This window comes from Ailuropoda melanoleuca, chromosome 8 (genome assembly GCF_002007445.2).
Source record: "Ailuropoda melanoleuca isolate Jingjing chromosome 8, ASM200744v2, whole genome shotgun sequence".
Taxonomy (NCBI): Eukaryota; Metazoa; Chordata; class Mammalia; order Carnivora; family Ursidae; genus Ailuropoda; species Ailuropoda melanoleuca.
The window spans coordinates 128,196,345-128,207,467 of record NC_048225.1 but is presented as its reverse complement, the minus strand read 5'-3'; the positions used below and the strand labels follow the sequence as shown (position 1 = coordinate 128,207,467).

Here is an 11,123-nt window from a genome sequence, read left to right as displayed (position 1 = left end):
GTCCGTGCTCTGACCCAACCTCCTGCTCCCTCCACAGACAAGCATGAAGAACATGGAGAAGGAACTGCTGTGCCCAGTGTGTCAAGAGATGTACAAGCAGCCACTGGTGCTGCCCTGTACCCACAATGTGTGCCAGGCCTGTGCCCGGGAGGTGCTGGGCCAGCAGGGCTATATAGGCCATGGTGGAGACCCCAGCTCCGAGCCCACCTCTCCTGCTTCCACCCCTTCCACCCGAAGCCCCCGCCTCTCCCGCAGAACTCTCCCTAAGCCAGACCGCCTGGATCGGCTGCTTAAGTCAGGTGGGGCTGGGTCCTGTGGGGTGGGGGTGGGGATGCTGGGATGTCCGTCGCGGTGCGGGGCCTCTGTCTCGCTGAGGGTAAAGACACTGTTCCTACAGGCTCTAATGGGAGCTGAGCCCTGGCACAATAAAAATTATTTTTTGAATTGAACGGACTTGCCCACGCTCGGCCAGCTGTGACTTTCAGCTCCCTCCCTCTCTGGCACTTCCACAGGCTTTGGGACGTATCCCGGGCGGAAGCGAGGTGCTCTGCATCCCCAGGTGATCATGTTCCCATGCCCAGCCTGCCAGGGTGATGTGGAACTGGGGGAGCGGGGCCTGGCGGGGCTGTTCCGGAACCTGACCCTGGAGCGTGTGGTGGAGCGCTACCGCCAGAGCGTGAGTGTGGGTGGCGCCATCCTGTGCCAGCTGTGCAAGCCGCCGCCACTAGAGGCCACCAAGGGCTGCACCGAGTGCCGGGCCACCTTCTGCAACGAGTGTTTCAAGCTCTTCCACCCCTGGGGCACCCAGAAGGCCCAGCACGAGCCCACCCTGCCCACCCTCTCCTTCCGCCCCAAGGTGAGCCAGCGGAGAGGGGGGCCTGGCAGTGCTGGCTGGGTGGGGAGCGGGCACGGTGTGCTTCCCAAGGGAGGTGGGCAGAGCTTGCCACTGCCAGGCTCCTTGTTCTGTAACTACTACAAAGAGGGACTGGATCAATGTTTAAGCCTCTTGGAGCCCCATCTTCCTGTCTGTGAGTGAATGATTAGATCTGCCTTACAGCACCCACACCCGGAGGTTATCCAGAGGATCCCAGGAGGTAGTCTGTGAAAGTTACCCCTGGGCTAAAAAGGTCTGTTTGCATTCATTCATTCATTGAGCAAATATTTATCCAGCACCCGTGCGCCTGGTGCTATTCTCGGCATTGGGGATGGGAGTGAGCAAGATGGACAAGGTTAATTATTAGCCACAAGGCAGAGATTAATTATCATCATTCTTGCTGTTACCGCTCTTGTGGAGGTGGGAGGGAGGGAGGGTGCCGGGGACGCTCCCTTCCATTCCGGTGCAGGCCACCAGGTGGCACTGTGGAGCACCCCAGGGGGACTCCTCTCTTCCCTCTCCCGCCCGCCAGCCAGGCTGCGCGCCGCTTCTGCGCTAGGTCAGCAGCCTTAAAGCCACCGTTGGCCGATGATGTCATTGCTCTTTCTGTCCCTAGGGACTGATGTGTCCGGACCACAAGGAAGAGGTGACCCATTACTGCAAGACATGCCAACGGCTGGTGTGCCAGCTCTGCCGAGTGAGGCGCACCCACGGAGGGCACAAGATCACACCCGTGCTCAGCGCCTACCAGGCCCTCAAGGTGAGGACCCTGCCTCGCTCTGCCCGCGCCAACCCACACGCGCACCCTCTCACACCTCCTCCCAACTGCCGGCTTCTCCGAGCTAGACATGATGCCCACCTCTTTCTTCCCCCTCAGGACAAGCTGACAAAGAGCCTGACATACATCCTGGGAAACCAGGACACAGTACAGACCCAGATCTGTGAGCTGGAGGAGACCGTGCGGCACACTGAGGTGAGGGAGGGCGTGGAGGTGGGCCCAGGGCCCCGCCCGGCAGTGGAAGCAGGAAGGGGCTGTGGAGGGCCTGGCCCAATCCCCTGCTTGACAGCTCAGGAAGCCCGTGTGGGGTCCATGGCTGTGTCGAGGTTCTGGTTAAACCGGGTTGGCAGGAACACCAGCGCCCCAGACCAGGCTGTCCTTGGGGCTACGATGGGAACAGTGTGGCTATCACCCAGGATCAGGACAGCTTGGAGAGCCTCGGGTACAGAGCTCAGATGCCCTTAGGCTTGGCCGCCCGCTGAGGATGACACACATCCCTGGAGCTAGGGTGAGGCTCCGTCTCTGGCACCTTCCGCCAGGCTGCTTGAATCAGCTGCCGTGGGCTGACACGGGGACGGGCAGTAAGGATGGCCCAGAGGCAGGGCACAGCAGTGTGGTCCGAGTGGGCGGTAGCCTGTTAGTCATGGTCTCTTATCTGGGGGACTCCTTACGGGGTCAGGATGAAGGTGTGGGCATCCAGGAAGGGTGGCCCCGAGTGTCAGGAGCCGAGCCCATCTGGGCGTACAGGTGTCTTTGGAGCCGGGGGCCTGGCCTTGTGGGAGCAGCCGGGTAGCGTGTCCCTGGATCTTTGGGGATCCCAGGGGGGCTGGCGCGGGTGCTGCCCTCGAGGAGATACTGAGCGCTGCTCTCTGGGCAGGTGAGTGGTCAGCAGGCCAAGGAGGAGGTGTCCCAGCTGGTGCGGGGCCTGGGGGCTGTGCTGGAGGAGAAGCGCGCATCGCTGCTTCAGGCCATCAAGGAGTGCCAGCAGGAGCGCCTGGCCCGTCTCAGCGCCCAGATCCAGGAGCACCGGAGCCTGCTGGATGGCTCAGGTCTGGTGGGCTATGCCCAGGAGGTTCTTAAGGAGACAGACCAGCCTTGCTTCGTGCAAGCGGCCAAGCAGCTGCATAGCAGGTACGCAGGGGTGCGGGCTACCGGGGGCAGGGGTCACGGGTGCAGCCGGTGTCTGAGCCGGTGTCTGTACTGCTGTCCCACGGCGAGGTGGGTCCTGAGGATTTTCGCCAGGCCAGACTGATATCCAGCTTACCTGAAGGGACTGGGAGGTGACCCAAAGCAGGTGCCGAGGCTCTAGGGACAAGCAAGACAGAAACAAGAAGGGCAGCTGCCCAGATGGGAGTGCCTGACCCTTGCCTGCCCCCATCCCAGGATTGCCCGAGCTACGGAGGCCCTCCAGACGTTCCGGCCAGCTGCCAGCTCCTCTTTCCGCCATTGTCAGTTGGACGTAGGGCGTGAGATGAAGATGCTGACAGAGCTTAGCTTCCTGCAAGGTAAGGAGGTGGCCGGGGTGGCCCCGCGCCCAGTTACTGCCTTCCTCCCTTCTTCCCCAGCAGCGGGCCCGGGGGGCAGTGCCCACCAGGGACCTCCCTGGCCTCCTGCCCAGCCTGGCCAGCCGCCCCTCCCACCTTGCCCACCCGGCCACACCGTCCCACCGCGCTCAGCGCTGCTTCTCCCTCTCTTTGTTTGTAGGCTGTGGCCACCGCGGACTCTGCTCCGGAGCACCCCAGGCAAGTCAGCGGCCCTGCCCCGGGGGCCCTGCCCTGCCGCCCCCTCACAGCTCGGCCACCCATTCATTGCTTCCTTCTCTGTCCTGCCTTCACTGAACTCTTGGTCCTCCTCCCACCTTCCACCAGTGCCCTCTGTCTCTCTCTGCCTGCCCTAAGCTCCTGCCTAATCCTTGCCCTTCTGACCTTTTGTCCTTGGGATTCTTGCCCTCTGGACTTTCCTTCTCTTCCCCTTGACCTTCGTCTCCTGCCATCGTCAAGCTTTCGCTTGTCCTCTGTTGTCCCCTGTTTTCTGCCTTGCTGGCTCTTGCATCTGTCTCCCTCCTACTCTGCCCCTCCTTCCCGTCCAGTGCTCTTTGCCTGGCTTCCAGTGGCCTCTGTCTGCCTTTCCCTAGGGCTCCTCTTTACTCATAGAATAAAAAAGGTCCTACAAACAAGGGTCCCCATCTGGTCTAAGACCGTTTTTGAAAGAGGAGGAAACTGAGGCCCAGAATTGGGAAGCAACTGCCCTAAGGCTGGAGTTGGGAGGATGGCAGGCCAGGACCTCACGAGGCCTCCTGCCCCCTACCGGATGCGCACCGCCTCTCCCCTGCTCCCTTGGGCTCTGCCCTGCCCCTCCCTGCCCGGCACCCAGATGGCCTTGCCCCCAGTTCCCTCTCACCCGCACTCACCCCCCCGGCCCCCGCTGCTTTCCCTTTTCCTGCCTGCCCTCCGTGTTAGGCCTGCGACCAGGTCCTGACTGACCCCCGCTGTCTCTTCCCACAGTGCCCGAGGCTCCCGTCATCGACACGCAACGCACCTTTGCCTACGACCAGATATTCCTGTGCTGGCGGCTGCCCCCCCACTCGCCACCTGCCTGGCACTATACCATTGAGTTCCGGCGCACCGATGCGCCTGCCCAGCCGGGTCCTGCCCGCTGGCAGCGGCGAGAGGAGGTGAGGGGCACCAGTGCCCTGCTTGAGAACCCTGACACAGGCTCTGTGTACGTGCTGCGTGTTCGGGGCTGCAACAAGGCCGGCTATGGCGAGTACAGTGAAGATGTGCACCTGCACACGCCCCCAGCACCCGGTGAGCGGACAGGTGGGCGGGCGCGGGGCACGCTGGGACCTCACCGCACTAACAGCTGGTGCTGGGCGGGCACTGGGGAGACAGCACAGTGGGGCACGCTCAACGACTCTGGAGCTTCTAGCCAGCGGTGGCTCTGGGCAAGTCACTTGCCCTCCCGGAACCCCAAGCCCCTCTTTCTTAGCGATAATAACAATGTTATTGCTGTGAGAATGAAGCCAGTGAGCTTCCAGCTCATAGTAAGGACTCAGTGAAGGTTAGGACGGCGTCTCTCCAGACAATAGTCTGGCCCCTGGGGTGCAGGCATAATATTGGAGCATCACCGCCCAAATGGGGTGTAAGGGCCAGGCGTGAGCACCAGAGCGTGCCCTGGAAGGTGTAGGTCGGTGGCAGGGGCCACTCACCAGCTGGGACAGAGCAGCAGTGGGGACTCGCCAGTGGGAGAGGGGTGGGAAGAACACTGCAGGTCACCTGGGTCTGGGAGACTGGTTTCTGGGCCCACTAGTCCCCACTAAAATTCTTCCTGGAGTCCCATGCCCATTTAAGGTGCCCCCTTCTTTTCTCCTTGTGTCCCCCGTGCAGTTCTCCAAGCCCTGGTCCCTGGAGCCCCTACCCACCCCTTGGCAGCTTGTTTCACATTCTGAAATCCACCAGTGTCCTTTGCTGACAGCTCACGGCTTCCACGGCCTGGGTTTGTCCCTCAAGTCCTTTCTCTGTCACTCCCCCACTGCAGTCCTGCACTTCTTCCTGGACGGCCGCTGGGGTACCAGCCGAGAGCGGCTGGCCATCAGTAAGGACCAACGAGCGGTGCGGAGTGTTCCAGGGCTGCCCCTGCTGCTGGCTGCCGAGCGGCTGCTCACTGGCTGCCACCTGAGCGTGGACGTGGTCCTGGGAGATGTGGCCGTAACCCAGGGCCGCAGCTACTGGGCCTGTGCCGTCGACCCAGCCTCCTACTTGGTCAAGGTGGGCGTCGGGCTGGAGAGCAAGCTTCAGGAAAGCTTCCAGGGTGCCCCTGATGTGATCAGCCCCAGGTCAGGCCTCTCTGGAGGGGATGGAGTGTGGGGGTCCTGGGTGGGGGAGCTGGGGACAGGATGGGGGTGGCAAGGGGAGCTCTCGCTGGTTGGGGTGGAGTGGGGGAATCTAGGAGCATGGATGTCAGGATGGGGCCTGTGGCCGGGGCAAGCGTGGGCTTAGCGCAAGTGGTTAGAGAATTGGTTTTCAGAGAAGCCTGTGGCTGGGCAGAGGACTGCAGGAGAGGGAGCCATCCAGTGGTTCCCATCTGTCCTCAGGACCACCACAGCATCTCTCTCTGAGAACCTCTGCATCTCCCAACATCCTGTTCCAACACGCTTTCTCTGAGAAACACTCTCTCCTCCCTTCACCACGTCTGTCCTCAACATCCTGAGATCCTACCCTTAAAATGTCCAACTCCATCCCCTCTACTGCCAACACGCTGTTTAACACCCCCCAACACTTATGCCTCCCTGAACCCTTCCTCCTGGCACTCTATCCCTGAATACCCCATTTCTTCTCAGTGCTCTTTCCGCCAACACCAATGCCCCCACCCCATGGCACCCCACCCCCACCTCCACCACCTCTCTCCCGACACCCACCTTCCCAACAGCTTTCTGTCCCGTCCCTCAGTGACGAAGCCCTATCCTCAACATTCTCGAACCCTCCCCACAACCCTCCCAGCACAATGTCCCCATGTGGTCCTCCTCCCCACCTTCTTGTCTCCTATCTCTTCATGGTGCCCGATCCTTACCTCCATCCCTCCTTCTCCACCACCTCTCCTGCCAACGTGCCTGCTTTCGATACTCCTTTCCCGCTGGACTCACACCCCAGCCCCATATTCTAACTCTCCACCCAGGACCTCCACACGTCCTCCCGGGACCCCAAATCGATCCTTTCAACCACTTGCTCCCCAATGTCTCAGCCCTCTGCCCCCCCCACCGTGCCCCACTCCTTCCCCCTCCCCCAACACTCTCCAACCCAACTCCGCTCCTGCAGGTACGATCCGGACAGCGGGCACGACAGTGGTGCCGAGGATGCCACAGTGGAGGCATCTCCGCCCTTCGCTTTCCTGACCATCGGCATGGGCAAGATCCTGCTGGGGTCCGGGGCCAGCTCCAATGCAGGGCTGACGGGGCGGGATGGCCCCGCAGCCAGCTGCACCGTGCCCCTGCCGCCCCGCCTGGGCATCTGCCTGGACTATGAGCGGGGCCGCGTGTCTTTCCTGGATGCCGTGTCCTTCCGCGGGCTGCTGGAGTGCCCTCTGGACTGCTCGGGGCCCGTATGCCCTGCCTTCTGCTTCATCGGGGGTGGTGCAGTGCAGCTCCAGGAGCCAGTGGGCACTAAGCCTGAGAGGAAGGTCACCATCGGGGGCTTTGCCAAGCTGGACTGACCCTTTCTGGCCCCTTCTGGGCCCCGGCCCTCTAGGCCTGCTGGAGCTGGGTTATTCCTCCGGCAGCTTCTCTCTACTCTTCCTACTATGTGGTCCTGTCCCTTATCCTGTGTATGTGTATTCCCGGGGCCTTCTTTTGATCAAGGGACTCTCCCCTGCTCACCTTCCTAGATGTCCCCCATTCTCTCCATTGCCTGTTAAGTCATGCCCCAGCCCCCACCAAGTCTCTGGCCCACACCCTGCCCCTGACATCCTACCCAAGTCACGGAGAGAGCCCCTTCCCCATCGCTATCCTGTGCCCCTCCCTGGGCTGACTAGGAGGGAGGGCACCCTAACACCGGGCATGACCCCAGCTCTGCGCTCTGCCCTCTGCCCGCCAAGCTCCCTGCCCCATCGATGCTGAACTTCAGCCTTGGGGTAGGCAGACTTTTTGGCCGGACATTGCCCAGGCACTCCCTGGTGAGGAGAAGAGGACCCTGTCATCCTGCTTGAGTTGCTGGGGTCCCCAAACCCCTCAGCCGCATGCCTGTATTTCTCCTCCTCCCTCTTGCATGCTTCACCCTGTCCTGCACCCATATGTCAACGTGCCAAGTCTCCCTGGGGGCCCCAGCCGAGGTTGCGTGTCCCCGGTGGGTTGGGCTAGGCACGGCCCCTGGGGCCTGCTGCCCCTACAGTGGGCACTGCCAGGCCTGTGCCAGCGACAGCCGATATTTTCATGGTTTATAAACAATAAACTACGTTGCCAGGCACATCTCTGCCTTCCCTGCGCCTGACCGTCCCTTTTCATTTCTGTGCTGGGTGTGTGACAGGTGGGAAGGACCCAGGGAGCCCCACTACTGCTCAGAGCAGGGTGCTCACAGGATCTGGTGCCCGAGGGAAAGAGGGCCCAAGCAGGTGCTCCCGAGCCTGCTCCCAACACATGTTCTGGCTCAAGCCCCAGCCAATGGGTGGCCTACTGGGGGCGCATCGCACTGGCAGCTGCTGGCCATGGCAGGGCCCAGGCCCCCAGGGCATGGGGTGAGGGGGGCGCGCACCGCGCCTGGGCCCAAAGGGGTCGGGGAACCAGAACCACTTCCCCATTCCCAGGGTGCCTGCAGTAGACCCCGCCAGCCAGGGAGGAGGCCGGGCCGGGTGCCAGCGTCCGGATCTGATGCTGTGCTTATCACGGCCATGTTGACTCTGCCTGTTATCGCTGCCCACACACTTACTTCACACTCTGCCAGCTAAGAATAGAGGCACTGGGGGCACCGAGCCAAGGGGAGGTGAGGGCGTGGCTGCTGCCAGCCCCCAGCCCAGGTCGGGAGAGCGCTCCCGGTGGGTGCAGGCCCGGCTGGGTCACACTGGCCTCCAAGCCAACTCAGTTTCATTTCCTCCTTCCTCTTGTGCCAGCAGGGATGGGAAGAGGTGACCTGTGCCCCAATGTCATCTCCTGTCCACGTCTCCTGCTTTCCAAATGAACCCTACTCTTTCCTTCTTCCCCCCCATCTCCCTCAAAGACCTCTTCCAAACCCCCCCGCCGGGTCTATGGGTCACAGATGACAGATCCAAAGTTGGCAGTCAGCACAGAGGAGGTCCCCATTTTATTCAGCCCCAGTCTGGTTCGCACTTCCATCTGGGGTTTCCCCGGTCTGTTCCTCCTGGGAGCCACTGTCCCAGGCCTGTCCCCAAGGGGCTCGGATGGGCTTCAGCAGGGCAGGGGACCTGGTGGGGCCTGTGAACAGCTCACCTGAACTCCCCACTCACCAGCCCAGAACAGAGTTGAGTGGAGAGGACTCTGGCAGTGAGGAGCCCAGGGGAGGCATGTGGCACTGGCATCTGGTCGCCAGGCCGGGCAACGTGCTTCTACAAGTTGGCAGAAGTGGCTGATGGGTTCGGGTTCACATAAGAGAGGCCGCTGCCCCCGTTGCCTGCAGAGACCTAGGTGGGAAGATGAGACCCAGGTTGAGAGGCAGTAGCTTTCCTGGGAGAAAGTGCCTCCCAGGGCTCCCAGATCACACCCCAAGCTGGGGTAATAGGTCCCGGATCTAACTCTCAAAGGGTTAATTGGGAGAGCACCTGCCCGGCTCTACTGGCAGCCAGGTGACTGTAAACAGGGCCCAGGGCTGCTCCTCCCCCCCTGCTCCCCTTCACCCCCTCCCCTTGGCTCTCTTGGCTCTCATCAGCTCCCTTGTCCTCCCCCACTGCCCCTTTCTCTTTCCATCCTCTGCTCCTCCAGCCCAAGCAGGTCTCTGTAAAGCTGGGAGAAGGAAGTCCCTAGGTCGAAGGAAAACAGGGTCCTGAAAAGGGAACTCCCCTCCCCCACCCAGAGTGGCGCTCCAGGCCCAGGTGACCGAAAGTAATTATTTACTAGGTCCTGGAGTGAAAGGCCAGGGGAGGAAAGGAGGAGAAGGGCTCCTTGCTTCCTTGAGACTCCCAAGTACCCCATGGCACCAAGTTCACCTGACTGGGTGAGACTTCCTCCCCCACATCAAGACACCCCCCCCCCCCGCTAGTCTTTCTAAAGCAACCCTCCACTCCTAGGCGCTGAGTGGGGGCACACGTGCTCATTCCCTCCTGAGTCCTGCATGAAGGGCTCCCCCGGGTGCCCCATGCGTGTCCTCTCAGGTCCCAGCAGCTGTGGCTGAGTTCAGCAGAGCAGTAAAGGCTGTTCTGGAAATGTAGTTAGTAGAGACACTCTCTGTTGAGATCCCCTTCCTCCCAAGGTCCCTTCCCCAGGCCTTCCCCGCCCCCAGTCCCTCTGACCACCCCCCACCCCCGGCTGCCAGGCCCACTGCAGCCTCTCACGTTCTCTGGGCTCTCAGAAGCCCTGCCAACCCCAGCCTCTGCCTCCCTGCCCCTGTGGGGCCCCTCCTAACCTCCTCATAGGGGCTGCGTCTGCCGCTGCCAGGCGGCACATAGCGCCCGTGGGTGTGGTAGGTGGGGTACTCGCTCATAGGATGGTAGGCGTCTCGGGTCGGAAAGATGTCCAGCTGCCCGCAGTTCTTCCGGCGGCACTGACACACAGTCTGGGGAAATAGGACGTTATGGGGTGCGGTTCCTGCTAGCAGGGGACCTCTGGTCAGGCCTGGAAACCAAACACTTACCATGGCAATGACACAGATGATGGCGAGTGCGACCAGGACACAGACCAGCACCAGCAAGGCGACGGCCCAGCCAGGTACCCCAGACCTGGACTGGCCAGAGGAAGGGAATGACACGTCTTGCACTAAACAGAAGGATCTTGGTCAGAATATTCTCCCAAAGGAGGTGACCCTCCCCCTCCTAGCTCCCTGGGGAAGAGCAGGAACGCAGGTGCTGGAGAGAGGGGGCCTGCAGGCGAGGTGCTGGGCAGCAGCTGGGGACAGTGGCCTCACCAGTAACACCTGAGATGGACAGGTCGTATCTGTCTAGTAGATCTCTCCCGCGCTCTTCAAACTGGGTCTTCACGCCGCAGGTGTCAACGGAGCCCTTTCTGAAGGCCAGGGCTGACTCCACCAGCACAGATCCTGGTCTGCTCACAGGGAAACGGGCCACTCAGCCACGGGTCCCAGCTTTGGGTCAGCAATGCCCCCAGCCACGAGGGCAGCCATCCTCCCCCCAGCCTCGGCAACCCCGGCCCCTCCCCCCCACACCATCCAGCCCAGAACTGTACCTGAACTTGATATTGGAGAGGCCCAGAAAACCTTGCTGTTCATAAATCTGCAAAAGCTGGGGTGAGAGGAGAAGGAAGGAGGATTGAGGCAAACAGGTCAGGCCGTCTGGAGCCAGCTGCGGGGTGAACACAGAGCACGGGACAGAAAAGACACCCACTCACCAACTCAGAAATGTTTCTCTGCAGCCCCTGGTAGTAGCTAGTGCTGGGATCTTCCAGGGAAGAGTCAAACTGGAGGTTCCCAATGGAAAAGGACAGGAAGAACAAGGAGATCCGCACAGAAAACTGCGGAGAAGTGCTGCTATTGGAGGACGTGAGGGGTTCTCTGCTATGGCGAGTGGTGCTGGCAGTAGTCCTGATGCCGTGGCTGGCCGGGCTGCTGGTCAGGGGTGAGGCGCTGTGGCGTGCCGGGGTGGAGGCCGAGCTGGAGGCCGGGCCGCTGGTCGGGGGTGAGGCGCTGTGGCGTGCCGGGGTGGAGGCCGAGCTGGAGGCCGCGCCGCTGGTCGGGGGTGAGGCGCTGTGGCGTCCCGGGGTGGAGGCCGAGCTGGAGGCCGGGCCGCTGGTCGGGGGTGAGGCGCTGTGGCGTGCCGGGGTGGAGGCCGGGCCGCTGGTCGGGGGCGGGGGGCTGGGGG

General features: G+C 62.0%; 2 protein-coding genes across 2 annotated transcripts in view; one reads left to right on the top strand and one right to left on the bottom strand.

Moving 5' to 3' along the window:
• Window positions 1-10: 10 nt before the first annotated feature.
• TRIM46 (tripartite motif containing 46) lies at window positions 11-7,611 on the top strand. Its single transcript, XM_034667505.1, has 9 exons — window positions 11-299; window positions 513-856; window positions 1,491-1,634; window positions 1,752-1,847; window positions 2,530-2,783; window positions 3,036-3,157; window positions 4,157-4,459; window positions 5,190-5,487; window positions 6,467-7,611. Exons 1-9 carry the CDS (start codon window positions 44-46, stop codon window positions 6,858-6,860), a joined length of 2,211 nt encoding a protein of 736 aa, XP_034523396.1. The 5' UTR covers window positions 11-43; the 3' UTR covers window positions 6,861-7,611.
• Window positions 7,612-8,410: 799 nt separating this feature from the next.
• The window catches only part of MUC1 (mucin 1, cell surface associated), a 5,427-nt gene continuing 2,714 nt past the window's right edge, over window positions 8,411-11,123 (bottom strand). Inside the window, exons 3-8 of the mRNA XM_034667509.1 lie at window positions 10,654-11,065; window positions 10,492-10,547; window positions 10,214-10,350; window positions 9,944-10,065; window positions 9,716-9,865; window positions 8,411-8,777 (exon numbers count right to left, since the gene is read on the bottom strand). Coding sequence (XP_034523400.1) covers window positions 8,703-8,777; window positions 9,716-9,865; window positions 9,944-10,065; window positions 10,214-10,350; window positions 10,492-10,547; window positions 10,654-11,065 — 952 coding nt within the window. The 3' untranslated portion in view covers window positions 8,411-8,702. The remainder of the gene's footprint in view (window positions 8,778-9,715; window positions 9,866-9,943; window positions 10,066-10,213; window positions 10,351-10,491; window positions 10,548-10,653; window positions 11,066-11,123) is intronic.